General features: G+C 36.3%; 1 protein-coding gene across 8 annotated transcripts in view; it reads right to left on the reverse strand.

Moving 5' to 3' along the window:
• The window catches only part of USP37 (ubiquitin specific peptidase 37), an 84289-nt gene that overhangs the window by 17158 nt on the left and 41888 nt on the right, over positions 1-25243 (reverse strand). For 6 of the 8 annotated variants that reach the window (XM_020904737.2, XM_020904738.2, XM_020904734.2 and 3 more), the window contains 9 exons: positions 16942-17073; positions 16660-16783; positions 15651-15841; positions 13787-13904; positions 12471-12550; positions 8151-8315; positions 6587-6652; positions 3691-3832; positions 1538-1793 (listed from right to left, as the gene is read on the reverse strand). In XM_020904737.2, the coding sequence (XP_020760396.1) occupies positions 1538-1793; positions 3691-3832; positions 6587-6652; positions 8151-8315; positions 12471-12550; positions 13787-13904; positions 15651-15841; positions 16660-16783; positions 16942-17073 (1274 nt within the window). The remainder of the gene's footprint in view (positions 1-1537; positions 1794-3690; positions 3833-6586; positions 6653-8150; positions 8316-12470; positions 12551-13786; positions 13905-15650; positions 15842-16659; positions 16784-16941; positions 17074-25243) is intronic. The other 2 variants (XM_070458635.1, XM_020904739.2) reach the window with 2 other exon arrangements.

The following is a 25243-nucleotide window of genomic DNA, read 5'->3' on the forward strand; positions in this document are numbered from 1 at the left end:
CACCATTTTTAAGGGATGAACCCAAAGAAGAATGGAGAACTTGATTTATACATTAAAACTTGGTAAAAGTTCAGATATGAAAAAAATGAAGAAAGAATTACACAAATTTCTGAGAGAAGTGGTAAGAAAAAAGTGACCAAAAATTGACACAGACAATTTTTAAATGCAGGAATACCAACTTTTCTTTTGATGTACGCCTATAGCTGCTGGATCATCAAAAAAGCAACAGAGTTCCAGAAAAACATCTATTTCTGCTTTACTGACTATGCCAAAGCCTTTGACTGTGTGGATCACAATAAACTGTGGAAAATTCTTCAAGAGATGGGAATACCAGACCACCTGACCTGCCTCTTAAGCAACAGTTAGAACTGGACATGGAACAACAGACTGGTTCCATATAGCAAAAGGAGTACGTCAAGGCTGTATACTGTCACCCTGCTTATTTAACTTCTATGCAGAGTACATTATGAGAAACGCTGGGCTAGAAGAAGCACAAGCTGGAATCAAGATTGCCGGGAGAAATACAAATAACCTCAGATATGCAGATGACACCACCCTTATGGCAGAAAGTGAAGAAGAACTAAAGAGTCTCTTGATGAAAGTGGAAGACGAGAGTGAAAAAGTTGACTTAAAGCTCAACATTCAGAAAACTAAGATCATGGCATCCAGTCCCATCACTTCATGGCAAATAGATGGGGAAACAGTGGAAACAATGGCTGATTTTATTTTTCTGGGCTCTAAAATCACTGCAGATGGTGACTGCAGCCATGAAATTAAGACACTTAACTCCTTGGAAAGAAAGTTATGACCAACCTAGAGAGCATATTAAAAAGCAGAGACATTACTTTGTCAACAGAGGTCCGTCTAGTCAAGGCTATGGTTTTCCCAGTGGTCATGTATGGATGTAAGAGTTGGACTATAAAGAAAGCTCAGGGCTAAAGAACTGATGCTTCTGAACTGTGGTGTTGGAGAAGACTCTTCAGAGTCCCTTGGACTGCAAGGAGATCCAACCAGTCCATCCTAAAGGAGATCAGTCCTGGGTGTCCATTGGTAGGACTGATTTTGAAGCTGCAACTCCAATACTTTGGCCATTTGATGCAAAGAGCTGACTCATTTGAAAACACCCTGACGCTGGGAAAGATTGAGGGCAGGAGGAGAAGGGGACAACAGGGGATGAATGGTCGGATGGCATCACTGACTCAATGGACATGGGTTTGGGTGGACTCCGGGAGTTGGTGATGGACAGGGAGGCCTGGTGTGCTGCGGTTCATGGGGTCACAAAGAGCTGGATATGACTGAGCGACTGAACTGAACTGACACCTAAAGGGACAAGGAATACTCTACCACTAGCCTCTGACACTAACTCACAATATTCACTTCTCATTTCTGTTAGAAAAAAAGAGAAAGAGCATAAAAATATTATAGCTCCATTATACAGATCCATCTCACCTCCCATTATGTGGAAGTCATTTGCTATTACAAAGCTTTTAAAACAGTTCTGTCTTATTTAACAGGTGTTTATCTTTGTTAAACCTACCAGGCTCTGTGATTGTCTTCGGCTTCTCAGTTTCCACAGAGTCTGGATTTTCAGGCATTTCTTGAATATCATCTTCTGCAAATCCGGTATCAGGGCTGCTGGTTGGTTTATCATCATCTTCATGACTGAGAGATGGTGAAGCTTCTCTCTTACTTATCTCTAAAACAGCTGCTAGAAGCTCCTCTTCACTCATTCCGTCAAATCCCGAGTGTTCCAATTCAGACTTCTCAGGTTCCATTCTGCATGATTTTGAATCCTGAAGAACAGGACTGCTTTTAGAAGAAAACAGAATGCCTACAAATACAGCAATCCTAGAGTTTAAAGTGATATGTTTATTTCTAGAGTTTCCTTTCTTTTTTTTCTGGCTGTGCCATGTGGGATCTTAGTTCCAAGCCCTCTGCAATGGAAGCGTGGAAACCTAACCACTCATCTGCCAGGGAATTCCCAAAGTTTCCTTTCTTTGATGCTTTGGGTTATTTACCAACTAATAACCAATAAATAAACTCAGTGGGAAGCCTAATTTTCTTTTAATTCTTTATGTACTAACTACATAAAGATACATGTTCACTTGCTTGATTATAACAAATGTTAAGTACACTCTTTGTATACATTTGGAAAATACATAAAAATAATTTCATTCAAAATCTACCACTCAGAGATATTTAAGTGTTTCTGGTGTATTTTTTCCAGATATACATGGATCACACTGTAAATATTCTGTCACTAAACCTAACATTCTTTTTAAAATGTGGGTAGCTCTCATTCCTTTTTTCTGAATAGATGAAAAAGATAAAAACTATAAAGATTTTGTAAATATTTAGAAGCTATTTTCTGTATAAATTTCTCTGATTTCTGGGAGAATTTTTCACTTTGTCATTTCTCACTCAAGGTCGGCAACCACAAACTACCTCTAGCTTTAAAGACAGGAAACAGTCTGAACAAAAAATAACTACTGAAATAATTGCTATTTTACTGAAATGAGGTTTAAAATCAGTTGCATGAGATGATGCAAACTCCTAGAAAAGCTTATATCTTCAAAAATGTTAACTATCATTATTATGTGTCAAGACTGAAGATGCTATAAGTTGTGCCTTCACACCCATCAAACTTAGATTACCTAGTTGGCCTTTGATGTTAAAATATTTACTATGGTTCCCTCATATTAATAATTAGTATCAAAATAATGCAATTAATTATTTGAGGACCTGGTGGCTCAGATGGTAAAGAATCTGCCTGTAATGCGGGAGACCTGGGTTCAATTCCTGGGTTGGGAAGATCCTCTGGAGGAGGGCATGGCAACCCACTCCAGTATTCTTGCCTGGAGATTACCCATGGACAGAGGAGCCAGGCAGGCTACAGTCCAAGGGGGTTGTAAAGAGTTGGACATGAATGAGTGATTAAGCACACACAGCACATGTAAAAGTAGCTCTGAAGATTAATATTAATAGGAGGAAGCTATTTATTTACAACAACTTTCATATCTTAAAGTATCTATCTTGGAAGCAACGTAAGTTTCTACTGATGAATGAATGGATAAAGAAGATGTGAAATGAGTGTGTGTGTAAGTGTGCATGCACACACACGATGGAACATTATTCAACCAAGAAAAAACTGAAAAAGAATGAAATAAGCCCAAAGATACAGAGAACAGACGGTGGCTGCCAGAGGTGAGGACTAGGGAGTCAATGAAATCGGTGAGGGGCAAAAAAGTACAAATTTCCAGTTATAAAATAAGTCATGGGGATGTAATTTACAGTTAATAATATTGTATTGCATATTTGAGAGTTGCTAAGTACATCTGAAAAGTCCTCACTCACAAGAAAAAAAATTTTTTTGGTAAATAAGTATGGTGATAATGTTAAGTAGATTTCTTGTGGTGATCATTTTGCAATAAATATACACAAATATATCATCATGTTATACAGTTGAAACTAATCTCATGTTTTATGTCAATTACACCTCAATTTTAAAAAAGTCTCAATCCACGTTTAAACACACAAGTTTTGTAGCTACAAACAGCACACTCTTAAAATCAGTGTTTGAACAGGTGCATTAAATTTATGATCTATCATATGTATTTATTAAGTTTGCCCATGTTGCTTATGAAAGGCATTTGTTTATACAGCCAGATACTTCGATAAGAAATCACTTACTTTTTCCAGGTCCTCCTGCTGCTGTTCACTGCCTGACATTTCACAAAGTCTCTGGCTAAGGGCCACAGAGCGTTTAAGCTCATCTTCACTGTCTGAATCAAGGCATAAAGCTAAGGAGGTCTTGGATTTGAAGGTGAAATTCCTATAATTTAAGAGAAACAAACAAACAGACAACTCTATGTAAGTGATAAGTAAATATCTGTCCTTGTTATTTCTTTGAAGTATAAATATCAAAATAAAACAAAAAGTTTTTCCATTATGGAGAATGATTTAACAGAGAAAAAAAATATCAAAAGAGGTATATTTAAAGCATTACCTTTGCCCTACTCCAAAAGAGCCATGCTTTGAAAATAAGACAACTCTTATGCTATTTTATATTATCAGTAAACCAATCACTTCGTGCCTTTTTTCTTTTAATGATCAACTCCAAAGAAGATTGTCACTGTCTTTATAAAGCAAGTACTCTACTAGAATGCATGCAGACATAGCAATGAATATGTTTTTGACAACAGAGTGTATGAGGACTAATTTTTGCTCTTTTAAATTATGATCCATGTACTTTGAAATTAACAGTAACATTCCACTTATCCATTTATATGCACGTCCAACTTCTGGCAACCTCTACCTTCTAGAACAGAGAGACTCAAAAGGTAAAAAAAAAAGCTTCTGAGGAAGGCAGTAGTTTCAAAGCTAATGAACTTTACTCTTTAAACAGAGACCCTTCTTCCCCAGGAAATGGTGAACAAAATAATGTAGCAAGTTCATCAAGAAATGAGAGCTAAGAAATGAGAGAGAATAACCACCAAAAGGACAATAAAGAACTATAAAGTAATTTAATGTAAAGGCAAACTGTCTCATAAGACTTAAGAGCCTCTGAGGGCATTACCATATTAATACACAGTGTAATAATGGATACTTACAATGCTGGTTCTAAGTCATTACAATATATTTAAATTATCTTCAGTGTATTTCATTTAATAATATAAGGAATTCTGCAAGGTTACAGAGGTATAACCATCTAAAATGGTTAAAACATTTTAAAGATTAAAATTAAAAAGGCAATGTTTTAAAAGGCAAGCTTCAATCATATAAAAATTCATTTATTTGGAATATGAAATAATATTTTTCAATGATACTAGATAAGTAAGGTGTTACTGTGTTGTCTTCTAAGTGAGCCAAAAATAAACTAAAGGAAAAAGTGGTAAAGGTAAAAAAGCACAAACTTTCTTTGATGAAGGTTAACATAAATTCATATGCTATACTAAAAAAAATGTCAAATGGAAGTTAGAAAATGCAATAATCTAAATGTGAAAACTATAAATAAACATAGAATGATGGCATCAAGAAACAAGAGGCCACAGTGGAAACCAGGAGGATGCGCAGCAATGTAGATCAAAGAAAAGAGGCAAGTGGTCAGCGATAAGCCCAACCATGGTCTTTGGCTGAGAGCAGTCAGGATATCACTGCACTTCAGCCTGAACACTTGAATAGCCTCCCAATATGTATTTAAAAAGAGTTTTTAATATAACTTCGAAAAAGCCAATTAGCCATCTTAATTCTTCATTTCTGATTCCATGCTCACCAAGCAAAACTGAACATACTGTTTATTTATTTATCTATGTAGATTCTTTGCTAAAGGAGGGTGACACCTGGCTACTAATATACCAGGGTCAAATGTGACAAAGAATATTACAGAAGAACCAATGGTATTTTGGTTTATAATTCAGCCTCTTTTAAGTTTGATCGGCATGACAGGTCTTCTAGGGCCTAATCATCTTTATTGAGCAACTCTCAAATTCTCATACCAGTAAGACCCTGGAGAACAGATTGACCATGCCAAGTATAATGATGCCCAATGAAACCATCTCTTTCTTGAAACTATAGTGATTTGGTACATAAAGAGTGCATTCCATTAATAGTTACTATATTCACAGAAGGCAGCTTGCCTGTAGTAAGGAAAAATATTCATCCTGTAAAGGCATCACTTGCTCACTTTCTAAGCAGCCAAGTGGTATTGCTCATTTGTATCTTGAGAACGGGCAAGAGTATTCATATCGGTACCATGTCAGATTTCTAGTCAGTTAGTCATCTGGTTCTAATTGCACTGAAAAATAATTAACAGGAGGAAAAGAAAATAGCAGTTCCCAAATGTCATTTTATGGTTATATAAGCCCCCCAAAAGCCCTTAAACAACAAAAGTGTCTTTTTTCTAAAAGTACTTTGGGACATCAAATCTTTAGAAAAACTAGTTTTAAAGTCAAATGACAACCAAGTCATTTAGAAATGTCTAATCAGGAACTGTAGTTCTAGTCAAATCATAGAGGAGGTATATTAAAAAAAAATAGCATTTGTCTCCTTCTTGGACAAACTTCTGGTCTGAAGCAAAAATATATAAAATATTTGTAGAATAGCTACATTCTAGTATGCATTTGTTTTCCTGTCCCCTTTCAGAATGGCTCCAGTTCAGTGTCTAAGATAAGAAGTCCCACACTAGTTAGCAACATGTGAAAAGATATTTTGAGATCTCCATGCATGTATTTGAAGAATGGTGCTTTTTATACCAGTAAGGGTTACTTTAACCCTTCAATCCTTAAAATTCTTTGTCATCAGTCAATTTCTAGAGTTGTAGGATGAAAATATTACATACAAAAGATGATCTAAGAAGTTTTAAAGCAAAATTTTGAGAGGATCATCAGAACTAGCTTCAGTGTTAAAACTTGATATACCCTACTTACAGTTCAAAGCAGATTTAGGGAAATTCCAAAATATAGTAATGCAGAGCAGTTATCATGCAAAAAGAGAAACAATATGAAAAGGGGAGGGGATAATCTTGGAAATTAGGGTAAGCCAAATCCTTAAAAATACAAATTTTGGGTACACAAGAAATATAACTCACTTTGAAGGTGTAGAAGGGCTGGTGATGCAGGAATTCACCATTTGAGAGGCTTTCAATGGTCTAGAACTATCAGAAAATTAGAAAATATATAATGTATATAATTACATTACTAAAAAAATACACACTTATAAAATGAATTATCCTGTATTACAGTCCTTTATATATCCTCTTGAAAAGCAAACAATTATATTTTTCAACTAATAATAGAGGCCAAAAGAGAAAACAAAACACTTTCTCTAGGCTTTGCCTTATCTAATGATCTAAATAAACAACATTGGAAATGAAGTCAAATACTGATACAACAGGAAAAGAACAACTTGGGAAATTCTCTTTGTCTCAGTTCTTTTAAGCAATACAATAGTAACAGCTCTCATTTATTGAGGACTTACTAGATGTTAGGCACTATAATAAAAACTCATACGTATTACCTCATTTAAAGCTCACAACTACTCTGTTATTTTCCCTACAGACAGGTCAAGGAATTTGTCCAAAGTCTCAAAGGTATTAAAAATTGTACAGTCAGAGAGCCCAGTTTCAGGCCTGTGATCGTAAAGAGCCTTGGCTAATGGTATGAAATGGTAATATTGCCAGAAAGAGTACTAGCTCTACCAGTAGAGGGCAGTTTGCAAAACTTCAAAAATATCCATTCTAAAGAAAGGCCGTAAGAGAATATCCAGAAACAATGACTCTCTGGGAACATGTTACTGACTCAGTAAGATGTTCAGTGTAAACCTATATGATGTAGAATATATTTCAATTATTAATCCAAAAAGGAAATAATTTTTACAAAACTTCATCAATTCATTTTAGCAAATGTTTATCACTTAGTGTGTAAGTATAAAATGGAACTACAACATATGGCTCAAAGTAATGCAAGTATGCAGAGGCAAAAGCAACATCTGAAGAAATCTTAAGGTTTTCCCAGGATTCATGATGATAAAATAAGAAATTACTTCTTTTCTCATGGAAAAATCTTAAGGCACCATTGAAGTTCTTTGCTCAAACTGTAATAATACTTTTATGAAGACATAATCTATTTTAAAGGTCCCAGCATAATATTTAATATACTGTTTCTTAAGTTTGCATACTCTAAAGAGTCAGCAAAGGCATTCATTAAAAATACTGATTCTAAAATAATAAAAATAAAAATAAAAGTACTGATTCCCCAGTCCTATATCAGCTTTGCTGAAACAGAACTTCTAGGGAACAAACACAGGAATTGGTATTTTTAGTGTTCAGGGGACTCTCAAGACCATGCAAATTTGGTTTGTATTCATCAAATGTATAAACTGTCTTCCAGTGATCTAAAAGAGGAAGGAGTACTCCCTAAAAAGGTAATTTATTATGAAAGGCAATTAATGCTCATTGAAAGTTATTATTAAAGCATTTTTTCAATTACTGAAATCACATAGTAATTTAGCACAGAATCCTCAAATAAAGCAAAATTAAAATCTCCTTGTTGATATGATTTTACCTGGAGTCGTGTTATCTAATTCAGTCATTCTTCTGATCAGACAGTAAAGTCTTTCTACTTCAAAAGGGAAAGAAATTCTCAAGGACTTACACTGCCATCTGTGCACTCCAACCAAGGTTAAAGGGTGGTTTCGTATTTTCAGTGCAATGAGATGAGAGGGTCAGGTATCTTGGAATGATGACTTGCTGCCCAATCTTGTTGTTAAGTGAGAGAGCAACATTGAAGCTATATCGTTTCAAATGAAGAATGAGGATTCTGAAAAACAGAAGATGATGACATTACTAGTTTGAATATAACAGAGGTAGCTCTTTTACAGCTAACAAGAGATCACTTAACTAACCATGTTAGACAGCTTTTGATTCAAAGACTACAATAGGCCAAGTTAAAGATCTGTCAAACATTTACTGAATACCTGCCATGTGCTAGGTATTGTGCTAGATACTAAGAACACAAATAAAAATAAAACACAGACACTGGGTAGATATTATTAATTGGGAGGTTTGGGTAAAATAATGTTACCAGAAAAAAACCAAAACATCAGTTCAGTTCAGTCCCTCAGTCCTGTCTGACTCTTTGCGACACCATGGACTGCAGCATGCCAGGCTTCCCTGTCTATCACCAACTCCTGGAGTCTACTCAAACTCATATCCATTGAGTCGGTGATGCCATCCAACCATCTCATCCTCTGTCGTCCCCTTCTCCTCCCTTCTTCAATCTTTCCCAGCATCAGGGTCTTTTCAGATGAGTCAGTTCTTCGAATCAGGTGGCAAAAGTGTTGGAGTTTCAGCTTCAGCCTCAGTGCTTCCAATGAATATTCAGGACTGATTTCCTTTAGGATGGACTGGTTGGATCTGCTTGGAGTTCAAGGGACTCTCAAGAGTGTTCTCCAACATCACAGTTCAAAAGCATCAATTCTTTAGTGCTGAGCTTTCTTTATAGTCCAACTCTCACATCCATACATGACTACTGGAAAAACCATAGCTTTGACTAGACGGACCTTTGTTGGTAAGGTAATGTCTCTGCTTTTTAATATGCTGTCTAGGTTGGTCATGACTTTTCTTCCAAGGAGCAAGCATCTTTTAAACCAAAACATATCAGACAAGAAAACTGAATTTTAAAATACTGTATTGATACTGGGTCAAATCCTTATTTACTTCAGTGTTATAATCAAAAAATGGATGTTATAAAACCATAAGGGTCTTCCCTGTAGCTCAAACAGTAAAGAATCTGCCTGCAACATAGGAGACCCAGGTTTGATCCCTGGGTCAAAAAGATCCCCTGGAGAAGGGAATGGCAGCCCACTTCAGTATTTTTTTTTTCCCATTTATTTATTAGTTGGAGGCTAATTACTTTACAATATTGTAGTGGTTTTGGTCATACATTGACATGAATCAGCCATGGATTTACATGTATTCCCCATCCCGATCCCCCCTCCCACCTCCCTCTCCATCCCATCCCTCTGGGTCTTCCCGGTGCACCAGCCCTGAGCACTTGTCTCATGCATCCAACCTGGGCTGGTGATCTGTGTCACCCTAGATAATATACATGTTTCGATGCTGTTCTCTCGAAACATCCCACCCTCGCCTTCTCCCACAGAGTCCAAAAGTCTGTTCTGTACATCTGTGTCTCTTTTTCTGTTTTGCATATAGGGTTATCATTACCATCTTTCTAAATTCCATATATATGTGTTAGTATACTGTATTGGTCTTTATCTTTCTGGCTTACTTCACTCTGTATAATGGGCTCCAGTTTCATCCATCTCATTAGAACTGATTCAAATATATTCTTTTTAACGGCTGAGTAATATTCCATGGTGTATATGTACCACAGCTTCCTTACCCATTTGTCTGCTGATGGGCATCTAGGTTGCTTCCATGTCCTTGGCTATTATAAACAGTGCTGCGATGAACACTGGGGTGCACGTGTCTCTTTCGGATCTGGTTTCCTCGGTGTGTATGCCCAGAAGTGGGATTGCTGGGTCATATGGCAGTTCTATTTCCAGTTTTTTAAGAAATCTCCACACTGTTCTCCATAGCGGCTGTACTAGTTTGCATTCCCACCAACAGTATAAGAGGGTTCCTTGGATAGCAGCCATCCTGACTGGCGTGTAATGGTACCTCATTGTGGTTTTGATTTGCATTTCTCTGATAATGAGTGATGTTGAGCATCTTTTCATGTGTTTGTTAGCCATCTGTAGGTCTTCTTTGGAGAAATGTCTGTTTAGTTCTTTGGCCCATTTTTTGATTGGGTCATTTATTTTCCTGGAATTGAGCTGCAGGAGTTGCTTGTATATTTTTGAGATTAATCCTTTGTCTGTTGCTTCGTTTGCTATTATTTTCTCCCAATCTGAGGGCTGTCTTTTCACCTTGCTTATAGTTTCCTTTGTACACTTCAGTATTCTTGCCTGGAGAATCCCATGGACATAGGAGCCTGGCAGGCTACAGTCCGTGGGATCGCAAAGAGTCAGACACAATTGAGTGACTAATATTACTACTATATAACCATAGATGGTAATTTAAGTGTTAAACAGCCCTTATATTTGATAGTGAAACTTTTTAAAGATGACTTTTGATGAGAACTATTCTTTTCTCTAGAGAAAAGAGAGAAACAAAGTTTTCTCCACATTCAAAAAAAGTTCTATAAAATGTACATGCCCAATCTGGTTTGAGGATCTGAAAAGGCTTTTAGCACTGTGGTTTTTTTAAATTACTACTGTAGTAACCTTTTTACCTTTAATAAAGAATATAATCTCTGTTTGATAGACTAAACATATTTCATAGCCTACAAGAACACTTTCAAAACTGAATTTCAGAACATCTATGGGAATACCGTTTTTGGAAAACTGTTTCCTTTCTTACTGTATATACCTTCACCAAAGAAACCACAAAGTCAAAAATCCATAAACTGAAGTTAGTGACTGTATTTCTCTTTAAAAAGTATGCTAGAATTCATAGCCTTCAAAATCACAACTTGAGAGAGTACAAGAATCCAACTGATGTGAAGAGACTAAGATGAATGTGAAATGTCAAGTATTTTGACTAAACTTTCAAATGATCCCACTAAAATAAAAGTAATATGAAACAGTCAAATTATCACTCATCTGTAAAGGTGAGGTGGACTACAAATGAACAGATTTGACATAGATATCAGGGCCTTCAAGAATAAAACAAACTGGTTTAATCCTGAAATGAACAAAAATAGAGCAAGGCCAGTAATTAGGATTTATGACTGATTTCCTTAGTTAGTGACAGCTGGTAACAATCAATCCTTTTCCTTAAGATTTATTCCCCCGACTCTCTTGCCTTCCCTGACGGCTTGGGCTTCCCTGGTGACTTAGACAGTAAAGAGTTGCCTGCAATGTGGGAGACCCAGATTCAATCCCTGGGTTAGGAAGATTCCCTGGAGAAGGGCATGGCTACCCACTCCAGCATTCTTGCCTGGAGAATTCCATGGACAGAGGAGCCTGGCAGGCTACAGTCTACGGCGTCGAAGAGAGTCAGACATGACTGAGTGACTAACGTTCTCTTGTCTTAAAACACTCACAGATAGGAAAGAATAAGTCTCTTAAGGAAAAAAAAGACAGACTATGGTCAACATAATACTGCTATGATTTAGAAAGCCATTTCTTTCAAAGAAATTCATTTTCTAGAAAGGTCCAGATACAGGATGTAAAAGAACTAGTCCCTAGGGGGCTGGTTCCAGAAACTCCACATTCACTCATAGAAAACTGAAGCTTCTAAAATAAAGCAAAGCACTCCGCAGGCAAAGTGCCACATAAATACTTAATGTTGATAATAATCTTGTTTGTGGTTGAGATCTATTCTTGGAAAGAACTGAAAGCTGTTCTATAATCATATCATATTTTTTCTAACTAGTTTGGCTTTGTATTTGTTTATACAGATAATACAATATAAGTTAATTTCCTTCCTAATTCAGAATTTTTATGACTACAGGAAACTTACCAACTTACCCTCTGGAAAAAAAATATAGCACAAATTGCAAAAAAATTACTCTTCCTATTTTATTTTCACATGCACATGTGTATGTGTCTGTAGCATATTTTTATTGAAGGTTTGGGATAAGAGAAGGAAATTAGACCATGACAGATTTTAACTGAGTGTTACACATTATAGAATTAAAATTTTACTTTAGTTTCTATCATTATTCCAAAATCTCATCAGCCTCATCCTCTTGTTGCCAACTTCTTGGGGCTTTCAGATTCCCTCTCTTTTTCAACATTCCAAGTTCTCTTCCTTTCTGATACAAGGGAATTCTAGCTTTCCATTCTCTACCCTCTTCATATCTTAGCTTTGCTAACCTTCTTTACCAATCCATCTGATAAGCCTCACTTATTCACTAATACTTTTCAGTACTTTAAAGAAGAAAAAATGAAGAGACAATTAATCTTACCTTGGTAGCCTGTTAAATTTGTGCCTGACAAGAGCACACTTCCCACCACATTTCTCACAGGAATACTCAAGTTCTTCTGCCTGTTAAAAAGACAAGAGGGAAAAATAAAGAAGTATGAAGATGAATTAGCACTGCCCCAACTCCAACCAGTTTAAATTTTGTGTCCAGAATCACAAACCTTACTAAATTAAGACCTAATCCTCAACATATAGTGTAACATCATGCCCTGTTTCACAATTTCTAATTTCCTTTTTTTAACCACGGTAACAGCTGAATTTATGATAGTAACCACAGTAGCAGATTCCCCATGGATACCTTTTCCCCATGGATACACAAGAACCACTCCTAAGAGTATATCCAGATTTTAACATTTGGCCATAGCAGAGATAAGATCACCTTCAGGTTAGGCGGAGTTCCTGGTCTGTTAGGTGTAACTCTACCCCTTTCTTATAATGGAACTCAATCTTCTGGTAACAGCCCACTAAGAACAACTGCTCTAAAAGGACCAAAGTTTGGGGCAGATACCACTCATTACCTAGAGAAAACTGAAACAAGAAATCCTTAAAAAATCGGGGGTAAAGATACACAGGAAAAGATTCAAATTCTATGATAACAACAGGAATAGTAAGGAATGATATAAGAAAAGAAAAACAGTATTTGAGTGGAGCTGAATTTTCATCATTTCAAGAACAGAGGTTTTTTTGTTTTTGAATCTTAAGAGTGATAACCCTGCCTATCTGCTACAATAAAATAAGAACCACTATTATATAGACTAAAGGTGATCCTGGCAGATTTCCATCAATTATAAGGACTACTACAACAGTTCAATTATGTCCCAGAAAATTTCAGAATATCTATAGCAGTGTATCATATATGCAAATATTTATCTATAGCTCTACAGCTCTAAAACAAACATGACTCCCCCTTTCTGTTTCTAACAAGGTACATATAACCTAAAGAAAAGCAGAGTATTTTTTCATTCCTAAGATCTTAGTATACTAGCTTAGTGCCTCCAATTTTGATTGGCATTACCCAATTTTAGCATGCGTCACTCTGTATTATTTGTTTCTAAGGTTGCCTAAAACACTTGCTGTTGAGTTAACGTATAATCCACTTGAGCAATGAATTTTCTTCTACAGTCAGTTAACAACCATATCTATTAAGCTTTTAAAAATAAATACTACTTATAAATATTTCTCATTTGTTTCCCCTGCAAGTGTTTTGTCAAACTCTGCCTTAAAGAAAGCAACTTCAAATACAATTATCTATGATACATAAAATTCAGTTATGTGAAAATACCAAAAGGCTGTATTTACTCTAAAGAAAAGATCAAGGGAATCTTGAATTGAACGAGGAGGGAGTGGCTTTTTCCTTCGAGGAAGATCAATGGAGAGGTCATTAAACTGTTCTCTTTTGGGAATAATTTCTCCACATCTGGAACAATAAAAGAAGACAAATGTTAAGAATTCAGAAGCCTAACTATGCAATACTAAACAAAAATATACTTCAGAAACAGTGTTCCCCCAAAGAATTTCTCATGACTAGGCACGAGAAGGAGCTTAAAGTGTCACGCTAGTGGTAAAGAACCTACTTGTCAATGCAGGAGACATGAGAGACTTGCGTTCGATCCCTGGGTTGGGAAGATCCCCTGGAGGAGGGCATGGCAACTCACTCCAGTATTCTTGCCTGGAGAATCCCATGGACAGAGTAGCCTGGCGGCTACAGTCCACAGGGTCACAGAGAGTCGGACATGGTTAAAGTGACTGAGCAAGTATGTACGCAGGCATGAGAGATAAATGCTGAATTTTAAATTTTTTTATTTTCCAAAACCCCACATGCCCCTAAGCCAGTGTGCCCCAACTACTGAGCCTGTACTCTAGAGCCTGGGAGGGAGACACAATGACTTCTTACGCCCCAGCTACTGAAGTCCACGCACTCTACAGCTCATGCTCCACAACAAGAGAAGTCACTGCAATGAGAAGCCCATGCATCACAACTGGAGAGTAATCCCTGCTCTCCACAATTATAAAAACGTCTGTGCAGCAATGAAGACCCAGCATAGTCAACAATAAATAAAATTATTTTAAAAATAATTAATATAAACAGAAAGAGAGAATTTGCTCTCTCTGCCTAACTACTAGAGCTGGACATCCATAGTCTCCTATCCTGGGATCGGTACTTACTTTGTTGGCTCTCTGGTCTTGGAACTGTGCGTGCGTGTTCAGTTGCTTCAGTCGTGTCTGACTCTTTGCGACCCTATGGACTGTAGCCCACCAGGCTCCTCTGTCCATGGGATTTTCTAGGCAAAAATACTACAGTGGGTTGCCATGCCCTCCTCCAGAGGATCTGGAGGGAGTGAACCCACGTCTTTTGCATTGCAGGCAGATTCTTTACTGACTGAGGCACCAGGGAAACCCCCATGTATAAACAAGATTAAAAAGCATTGCAAAAATTAAAAATAATTCATAAAGTATTTTATAGAAAACACATTTTTAATAAAAACAATTTGGTTCAACAAAATAAACTAATAAGAGGGGGTCATTTCAGGACATGGGCACACACAAAAAGTAGAGCAAAATTAACCATTCGGTCAGCACTAAAGCATTTAACGAACTATTTAAGTTCGCTTTAGTTCTCACCCCACCAAGCATTTTCATAGAGGATAAAGATAATGAACAAAGATATTTATACTCATGTTTCCCCATGACACAGGAATGAAGATAAGAATTACAACCTTCTAGAAGAGTTTGGTGGAGAAGGCAACGGCACCCCACTCCAGGACTCTTGCCTGGAAAATCCCATGGACGGAGGAGCCTGGTGGGCTGCAGTCGAGGTCACTAAGGGTCGGACATGACTGAGCGACTTTACTTTCAATTTTCACTTTCATGTGCTGGAGAAGTAAATGGCAACCCACTCCAGTGTTCTTGCCTGGAGAATCCCAGGGACGGGGGAGCCTGGTGGGCTGCCATCTATGGGGTCGCACAGAGTTGGACACAACTGAAGTGACTTAGCAGCAGCAGCAGAAGAGTTTGGACAGAGAAGTCTAGCAGGCTACAGTCCCAGTCCATGGGGTCGCAAAGAGTCGGACATGACTGAGCAATTAACACTCTCAGAGAAGTTTCAGTTACTTGCCATAAGGAATTAAAAGGGAAAAGAGGTTTTTTTTTAGAGATTACTTACGCTTTACAGATGATGGAGTGCTGAACTTCAAACTCCAGATTAGTAATAACAGGGCAAGTGTATACTTTAGTAGCTGAAATATCTGGTGAACTTTCTTCTCCAGGAACAGGTTCAGTCTTCCAAGTTTTATTTAATTTTTCCATATCTTCTTTCAGCTGGTCTAAGCACTGACTTAAAAATTCATGAGCATCCTAAGAAGGTATAATATCCTTAATCAGATCAAACCATTTCTTGCTACAATAATAGGTTAGTAACATTGTGATCTATAAAACTAAAGCACTTGAAAGTCAATAATGTGTGGGAAAATGTCAGATTTACTCTAGTGCTTCAGGGTACATATTCTGCGAAAAACGACAACAAATGACAGATTTTATGTTCCTAACTATAAGTTAGATTAGCATGACTAATAAAGTGAATCGTTCCTTCATTTGTTTTTTAAAAAAGAGTGATTTTTCTAAAATAGTCTTTGTAACTAAAATAGTCTAAGGTCCTACATTGGGGCAAATCACATCTATATTATTAAAAAAAATACACAGAGTCATATTGAACCTTACTGGAAGTCCTCCAACCTGTGATGAACACATGTACACAAATCTCATTTTAAAATAAAATTGGGACTTCCTTTGTGGTCCCGGGGTTAAGAATCTGCCTGCCGATGCAGGGGAGATGAACAACCCCTGGCCTGGGGAACTAAGATCACACATGCTGTGGGAAAACTTAAGTCCGTGCATCACATCTATCGAGCCTGTGCTAGAGAGCCCGTGCTCCACAATAAGAGAAGCCATCACAATGGGAAGCCTGCGTACTTCAACTATAGAGTAGCCCCTGTTTGCCATAACTAGAGAAAGCCCACACGCAGCAACAAAGAACCTATGTACCACAACAGACACTCAACACAGCCAAAAATAGATAAATAATAAAATAATAAGATAAATTACAATTGGGTAACACACTAAAATCATTTCTATTTTCCCAATCTCTAAGGTGTTTAAAAACAATTAGTACTCACATTCTGCATATAACCAGAGAATCTCTCTGCTGTAGCTGAAATGGCATTTTTAACCTTCTTGAGTAAGTCTTTTTTGGTCTCTGAATTACAGATATCTTTTTTAACAAGCAAGTGTGCAAAGCGTCTGATAAAACAAAAGAGACAAGTTTAGCAGGTTTTACAAAACACTGAAGGTATATTTTAAGGACTGCTAACAATGGCACATAAAATGTTAAGTATCTAAAACACCATTATTCTATAATCGATAGTTAAGAAGTTACTCAGTAAGTATATAACAATTACCTGATAAGTGCATTGAGTGGAATTTTCTTCCATGGGATACCTTGCTTGAGCAAGTCATTTGCAAATGACTGGAGTGAAAATAGAGATTGTAAAATAGCATTCATATAGCAGGTATTTCCCAAATTGGAGAAGCTGAAAATGAAAGAAATGGTACTTTTGAAGACAACAGTAGTTCCTAAAGTATGTTCACTTGAGCAGGGGTCCTCCACTATAGCATGCATCAGAATCACCTGGAAGGCTTGTTAAACTACATACTGCTGGGCCCCAACTCCAGAATTTCTGATTCTGTAGGTCTGGACAGGAAACATGCAAAAATGTGCGTGTCTAAAAGGGTCTCAGTTGACACTGACGCTGCTGGTATGGAGACCACACTTAGAGAACCACCACAATATAACATTATTACACTTAAGGAAAATTCTGTTTTCAAATGAAAGCTAAAAAGGACTGGGGACTTAGAACATATGTATGCTTAATGGGCACTGTCAAATATTATTCCAAAGTACATTGTTTTTTTCCAAAGTTTGAAAAAAACTTTTATTTGTAAACTTTCTCAAACTTTCAGAAAAGTTGCACAGAAAAATATTTTTTACCCAGATTCACTAATTTGTTAACCCTTTTTTACTATATGCTTTATCATTTAACACGTCTCCCTATATATTTTTCCTGACCCATTTGAGATAGATCATAGCCATTTAGCTCTAGGATATATCTCATAACAATTGACCCAATGTTTCTTTATGTACTTTTTCTCCCTAAGCACAAAATTCAGTCCAGGATAACATAATGCAAAATTCAGTTTTCCTTAATCTGGAATGATTCTTCAGTTTTTACTTTCAAGACACTGACATCTGTGCAGAATGCAGCACACCCCTCTGCTCCCCACACCATGCGCCCCATCCACCCTGGTTAATGGAATGTTCCTCATATTGGGTTTGCTATTTCCTTATGATAAGGTCAGCTCACACTGAAGTCCACATAGTGATACATAGTGCTACTGTGTCCTTCCAAGGGTATCACATTCAGAGGCACATAATAATTCTGTGTTGCTCATCAGTGATGTCAACTTTAAACACCCTTAAAAACTTCCACTTCAGACTGTGAGAAAGTATCAGGATCTGGAATATCACACAAAGAAAAACTGGACAACAGTCAGCACAGGACTGCAATCCTTAAGAGAAGGCAAGCAAATGCTATCAGCCCTACCATTTATGCAGGGTTTCAGCCTGGAGGCAATTGGTGAATTGGAGTTCAGGGGAGTTCAGGGCATGGTACCCAAACAGAGTCCAGAAATCTTGCTGAGTTGAGTTGAAAGAAACTGGAGTTTGAGATGCTGAAGCTGTTAAGGTTTCTGGGACAGAGAATCTGGGAGAAAGGAACTGTACAGAGGAGGAGCTACAGAAATCTGCACAGGGGTCTGCTAGAGCATTAGACTGAAAAACTAACTTGTGCATGCATAAGGTGAAACCCCAAGATGGCATGGAAGAAGAACTTCAAGGAAAAGGATGATTACTGGGAAGCTATTAGCCAAACACTTTCCAGAGCTCATGCAGAATCTAAGAGTTTTTAGGTTCCCAACAGAGTAGAGAGACATAGATGAATTCATGGAGCATTAGCAGAGACCATAGAAGGCCTATGCTTCAAGAAAGGAATTAAATCAGCCTTAGAATAAAGGTCGTTTAAGATTTGACCCCAAAGAGCTTAAACACAAATGCCGAAACAAACCCAACTGCAGACAGGGATATTAAAACAGCTATTATAAATATGCTTCAAGGATGTGAAATATGTGATCAAGGATGTATGTGATCAAGGATGTGAAGTAAAACTAAAACACTAAGGAAAGAAATGGAAGATATTAAAAACTGAATTTCAAGAGATGAAAAAAATATTTGAAATGAAATTTTATTAAATGAAATTAATAGCAAATTAAACACTGAAGAAGGAAATAATGAATCTGAAGATAGAGCAACATGAAATATCAAAAAAGAATTATCTATCTTATATTTTTCCCCTTCTTTCTTACACAAAGGTAGTATACTACTGTATACTACTCAGCAATGTGGTCTTTTCTAATTTACCAAGATACCCTTTGTTATTTTCAGGGTTTTTTTCTGTTTCTTTCTAAATTACAGCCATATTAGTGGGTATAAAGTGGTACCTCACTTTGGTTTTAATTTCATACACCTACTTCTTACTTTTTTTTACATTTTTTCCCCCACAACCTCACAATTTTCCATTCCTTCCAGGATTTTGACCCTTTCACCTAGTTACCATTTGTTGGATATTCTCTTATTATCCTTTTTATCTTAGTAATGTTGGTGCAATGTACTTTCATTTTTTATTTTAGTGATTTGAGTCTTCATTCTTTTATCTTTGCCTGTTTATCTAAAGATCTGTCAATTTTCTGGATCTTTACAAGGAAGTAACTTTTGGTTTTCTGTATTATTTTTCTACTCTCCATTCTGTTTATCTCTGCTCTAATCTTTATTATTCTCTTTCTTCAGCTAAATTTTGTCTTCATTTGCTATTCTTTTTCTAGTTCCTCAAGGTGTAAAGTTGGGTTACTGATTTGAGGTCATTTAAAAAAAATCATAGTAAAATACATAAAACATAAAATTTACAAAAAAAAACCATTAAGTATACAGCTTACAAGGCATTAAGTACATTCACCACCATTCATCTCCAGAAGTTTTTCATCTTCCCAAACTGAAACTCTGTACCTATTAAACAATAATTCTTCATTCCCCTTTCTCTGGCAACCACCATTCTACTTTCCGATCCTACGAACTGATTACTCTAGTAATTCATTTAAGTGGAATCATACAGTGTTTGCCCTGTGGTGACTGATTTCACCTAGCATAATGAGTAGGTTCAAGGTTCATTCACATTGTAGCATGTGTCAGAATTTCTTTCCTATTTAAGGATGAACAGTATTCCATTGTATATATACATTAATAACACATTTTGTTGATCTACTCATTCACTGGTAGACACTTAGGCTGCTTCCACCTTTTGACTATTGTTTATAAGCTGTTGTTAATATGGATGTACAAACACCTCTTCATGTCACAGCTCTAAATTATTACAGATATATGTGCTGGATCATACGGTAAGTCTACTCTTAATTTTTTGAAGAACTGTCATACTATTTTCCATTAACAGCTGCACCATTTTACATTCCCACTAGCAATGTACAAGGGTTCTAATTTCTCCACATTCTCATAAACACTTTTTTTACTCCAGGCACTTGCTGCTAGAAATCTCCCTAGGAGTACTGTTTTTGCCATATCTCATTAGTTCTGGTATGCTGTTATAGGCTTCATTTATCTTCAAGTAATTTTTAATTTCTCTTGTGATTTTATTCTTTGACTCACTGGTTGTTTAAGAGTATGATGTTTAATTTTCACGTATTTCCAATTTTTTGTTACTTATTTCTAACTTCATTCTATTGTGACTGCAGAACATACTCTGTATGATTTGTATCTTTTAAAATGTATTGACACTTACTATATGGCCTAACAGGGTTTCTACTAGAAAATGTTTCATGTGCATGTGAGAAGAATGCATATTCTGCCATTGGGTGGAGTGTTCTATTAGGTTGGTGTAAACGTAACTGCAGTTTTGGACTGTGAATTTTAAATAACTAGGCTCAAACACCTGTATTAATCAAAATAGGAACCATTACAATCAACACATGTTTGCCAATAAGAAATAAGTCTGTTTATTCCTGTAATGTAAAAGTCTGTGCTTTGGGATTTGACGACCTCTTGGAAAGCAATTTCTGCCTCCTGCTTATTGTGGAAGTGTTTTCTCTGCAAGTTGTTGTCGAGATACTTGAGGAAGTCGTAGTTGGTTGGTTAGATGTCAGGTGAATATGGCAGATGAGCAAAACTTCGTAGCCCAACTCATTCAACTTTTGAAGCGTTGGCTGTGTGACGTATGGTGGGGCATTATCATGGAGAAGAATTGGGCCCTTCCTGTTGACCAATGACGACCAAAGGCACTGCAGTTTTCAATACATCTCATTGATTCGCTGAGTGTAATTCTCAGATGTAATGGTCTTGCCAGGATTCAGAAAGCTATAGTGGATCAGACTGGCAGCAGATCACCAGACAGTGACCATCATCTTTTTTGTGATGCAAGTTTGGCTTTGGGAAGTGCTCTGGAGCTTCTCCTAGGCCCAACCATTGAGCTAGTCATTGCAGGTTGTTGTATAAAATCCACTTTACATCACAAGTCACAATCCGATTGAGAAACGGCTCATTGTAGGGTAGAATAAGAGAAGATGACACTTCAAAATGATGATTTGATTTTCAGTCAGCTCATGAGGTACCCTCTACCAAGCTTTTCCACCTTTCTAATTTGCTGCAAATGCCAAATGACTGTAGAATGGTCCAACAGTTTTAAGAGGATCAACTGTTTGTGGTCACCTTTCGATGGCCAACCACTGCACTCCTCATCTTGAACCACCATTGCACTGTACTCTCGTTAGCAGTTCCTGGGCCAAATGAATTGTTGATGTTGTGAGTTGTCTCCACTGCTTTATGACCCATTTGAACTTGTAAGAAAATTGCTTGAATTTGCTTTTTTTTTTTTTCATTTATTTTTATTAGTTGGAGGCTAATTACTTTACATCATTAGAGTGGTTTTTGTCATACATTGAAATGAATTAGCCATGGATTTACATGTATTCCCCATCCCGGTCCCCCCTCCCACCTCCCTCTCCACTCGATCCCTCTGGGTCTTCCCAGTGCACCAGGCCCGAGCACTTGTCTCATGCACCCAACCTGGGCTGGTGATCTGTTTCACCCTAGATAATATACATGTTTCGATGCTGTTCTCTTGAAACATCCCACCCTCGCCTTCTCCCAGAGTCCACAAGTCTATTCTATACATCTGAGTCTCTTTGAATTTGCTTTTTGTCTAACATCATTTCCCTAATCTAAAATACGTAAGAAATAAACAGCAAAACATAAAGCAAGAAATGTGCATTAAAATGATGTATAACAACATAACCACATTTAAGAATGTATTCAAATATCAAACAACAAAGTTCAACAATGCAATACTGCAATTACTTTTGCACCAACTGAATGTACTAGTTAGATCTAAGCAGTTCACAGTATTGGTCAACTCCTGTATTTCCTTACTGACTTTTCTGTTTATATGTTCTATACATTACTGAAGTGAAGTATTGATGTCTCCAGCTATTATTTTTACAACTCTATTTTTCCCCCTCCAGTTGCTTTTAAAATTTTATCTTTTAAACTAATGTCTATGCTTTCCCAGGAACAGTTTCTATTAATTTCTTCTATCAGTGGGAGCACCTTGATAGGCTTATTTTTCCTTCTATGGAAACTGGTGAAAGTATTTTTTAACCTCTACTGAGATCAATTTAAATAAACTATTGATGTCTTTTCTAAAACAATTATGTCCATTTCATTTAAGTTTTCTAATTCTTTTGTTAAGAGAAATATGAAATTGTCTCAAATTATTTCTAAAATTTCCTCTACATTAGTAATTCTCCCTTATCACATTTTATGTATTTCTTCCCTCTTTATCTCGACTAAAAGATAAAAGGTTAATGATATATCTACTTCATGAACTTTTTTTATACTTTGTTACTGACTGATCAGGTGATTTTTGCAGAAACAAAAATCTGTGGCATTAATATGTCTCTGGTTAATAATGTGTTAATCTATTTTTCAGCTCTTTGTTACATGCAATTCTAACTTTTATCTTTATTATTTCCTTGCTTTTGTTTCCTTTTGGATTATTTTGTTCTTTTATATTGTTTGCTCATTTTGAGCTTGGAATTCATATTTTCATCCTTTCATTTGTATTGATACAGGTGTCTAGGACTAATTTTTCTCTGATCACTGCTGTAAATGTAACCCACAGATATTGATAAACAGGGTTTTCATTATCATTAATCTTCAGAACATCTGTTATTTGTGTTCGACCCAAGGGTCACTTATAGGGTTTTTAGGATTTATAGTTGGAAGTTACATTTTTAATATTCAGTTTCATGTTTATTATCCAGTTTCATTTCACTGTGATCAAAAGATGGTGGTTGTCCCATTTCTACTTCATGGGGTGTCTCCTGATTTTTCCTTTGTGCCCTAACATATGATTACTTTCTGTGAATGCTCCGTATGTGCTTGAAAAGGTCTATACTCTATGATCGGAGTATGGCATTTACTATTTTCCACAGATCTATCTGATTATGTTGTTTAGATCTTTTATGTCCTTAAATATTCTATTTTATCAGCTATTAGGACTGCAACCTCTGGTTTCTTAACTGTTTCCATTAGACAGCCAAACTGCTTTCCCTCCCTTTATTTTACAACTTTAAAAATCACTGTTCTAGGTATATCTCTAGTATACAGCATAGAGTTGGTTTTGCTTCCTGAGCTAATTTGAAAATATTTTTCTATTAGATGTGTCAGCCCATTTACATTTCTTGATGTGACAAATATATTCGGACTCAACTGTGTCACAATGCGATATTTTATTTATTCATCTGGTGTTTTAGAAATATCTCTTGATTTAAAAAAAAATTTTTTTAAGTGGTTATTGTACTTTTTATAGTGCTCATAATCCTTTTTTTTAATTATCTAATCTGTCCATTTTAAAGAGTACTTTTTGACTTGCACTTACTACTGATTTCAGTAAATTTATTTATTCTACTTTTCTTTCTCTCTCCTTCCATTTTTAGTTACAATCATACTCCTTTGTCAGAAGACATAATATCTATATGTCATCCTTATATACTGGTGTTTCCACCATTGTTTTAGTCTTATCTCTATAACTGAATATATGAAATATTCATCATCTATCTTTTGCCAGTATCTCCTTCATTACCTCTTGGCTGGATGAAGCTCATACCCTATAGAGTCCTCAGGAAGAGCTTATGTGTAATTATTCCAAGTTCTTCCACTTTTTTTTTTTTTTAAGTTCTTCCACTTTAAAACTTTTTTCCCCTAGCCCACATACCTGAAAGCTTAGATTAGCATGTCTGTTTATGCTTTCTTTCATCAAGTTTCTTGAAAATAATGTTCTTTTTTCATCCGCTTTGAATGATGACCGATAAGTCTACTCCTCTTTCCCTCACAAATTATTTCATCTTTTGACTCAAGGCACTGAGTATTTTTCCTCATCTTTAAAGTCTAATACTTGTACTAAGATATGTCTTGTTCATTCAATTTTCCAGGTACTTGGAGGGCTCTTTGAATGTATAGATTCAGTAATTTTTATTTCTGAAAATTTTATTTCAAAGTTTTCTTGGGTTATGGTTGTAAATACTAGTTATGTTTCACTGTTAGGATTTTTTTTCGTCAGAGATTCTAATTATATGTACCATGGGACTTTCCTTGCCTGTTTTCCAATTCAACCACTTCCTCTCTGATCGCTTATACTTATCTCATTTTCCTCCTTGTTTTTTCCTTCAAAGTTTCTTATTAAATTTTCACTTGAACTTATTTTCCCTTGGGGAACTTTCGTTTAGACTTAATTTTTGATACGATGTTGCCTTTCTTCCTCTCTCTCTTTTGTGTTCAAGCAGCTGTCATTTCTTCCTGCTGGTCCTTTCTGATTCTGGGTCTGAATTATTGATTTATGTTGCTTTTTTTATATTTTAAAATGCTTATTTGAGGATATTTCATTCGGTTTTAAGTGCTATATAACAATTTTCTTGCAGTTCATATTGGTTTTTGTGGTAGAATTTTTACTGGACTAAATATTTTGATTCATGTTTTCTGTTTTTCACTTCTTGTCTGTACAGAGGTGGCTTGTTTTTTAACATCTGTATTCATTTTGTGGATCTGGTGACAAATTCAAGCACATCCTCTTCCATCAGTTTAACAAAGTGCACTTTCCTTAATGGATGGTGGTGGTAGTAGAATTATCATATGATCCAGCAATCCTACTCCTGGGCATATATATAGACAAAAGTATAATTAAAAAATATACATGCAGCCCTAGGTTCACAGCAGCACTATTCACAATAGCCAAGACATGGAAACAAACCCAACGTCTACTGACAGATGAATGGATAAAGAAGATGTCCTGTGTGTGTGTGTAAGAATATTACTTGGCCATAAAAAAGAATTAAATAATGCTATAGGCAGCAACACAGATACAACTAGAGATTATCACACTAAGTAAATCAGAAAGGGAAAGACAAATGCCATATAATATCCCTCATATGTGGAACTGAAAATATGCCACAAATGAACCTACCTATGAAACAAGAGTCAAGGTCATAAACAATGTCTGATGGTTGCCAAGGGGGAGGGATAGAGTT

This window comes from Odocoileus virginianus, chromosome 30, assembly GCF_023699985.2.
Source record: "Odocoileus virginianus isolate 20LAN1187 ecotype Illinois chromosome 30, Ovbor_1.2, whole genome shotgun sequence".
Classification (NCBI taxonomy): domain Eukaryota; kingdom Metazoa; phylum Chordata; class Mammalia; order Artiodactyla; family Cervidae; genus Odocoileus; species Odocoileus virginianus.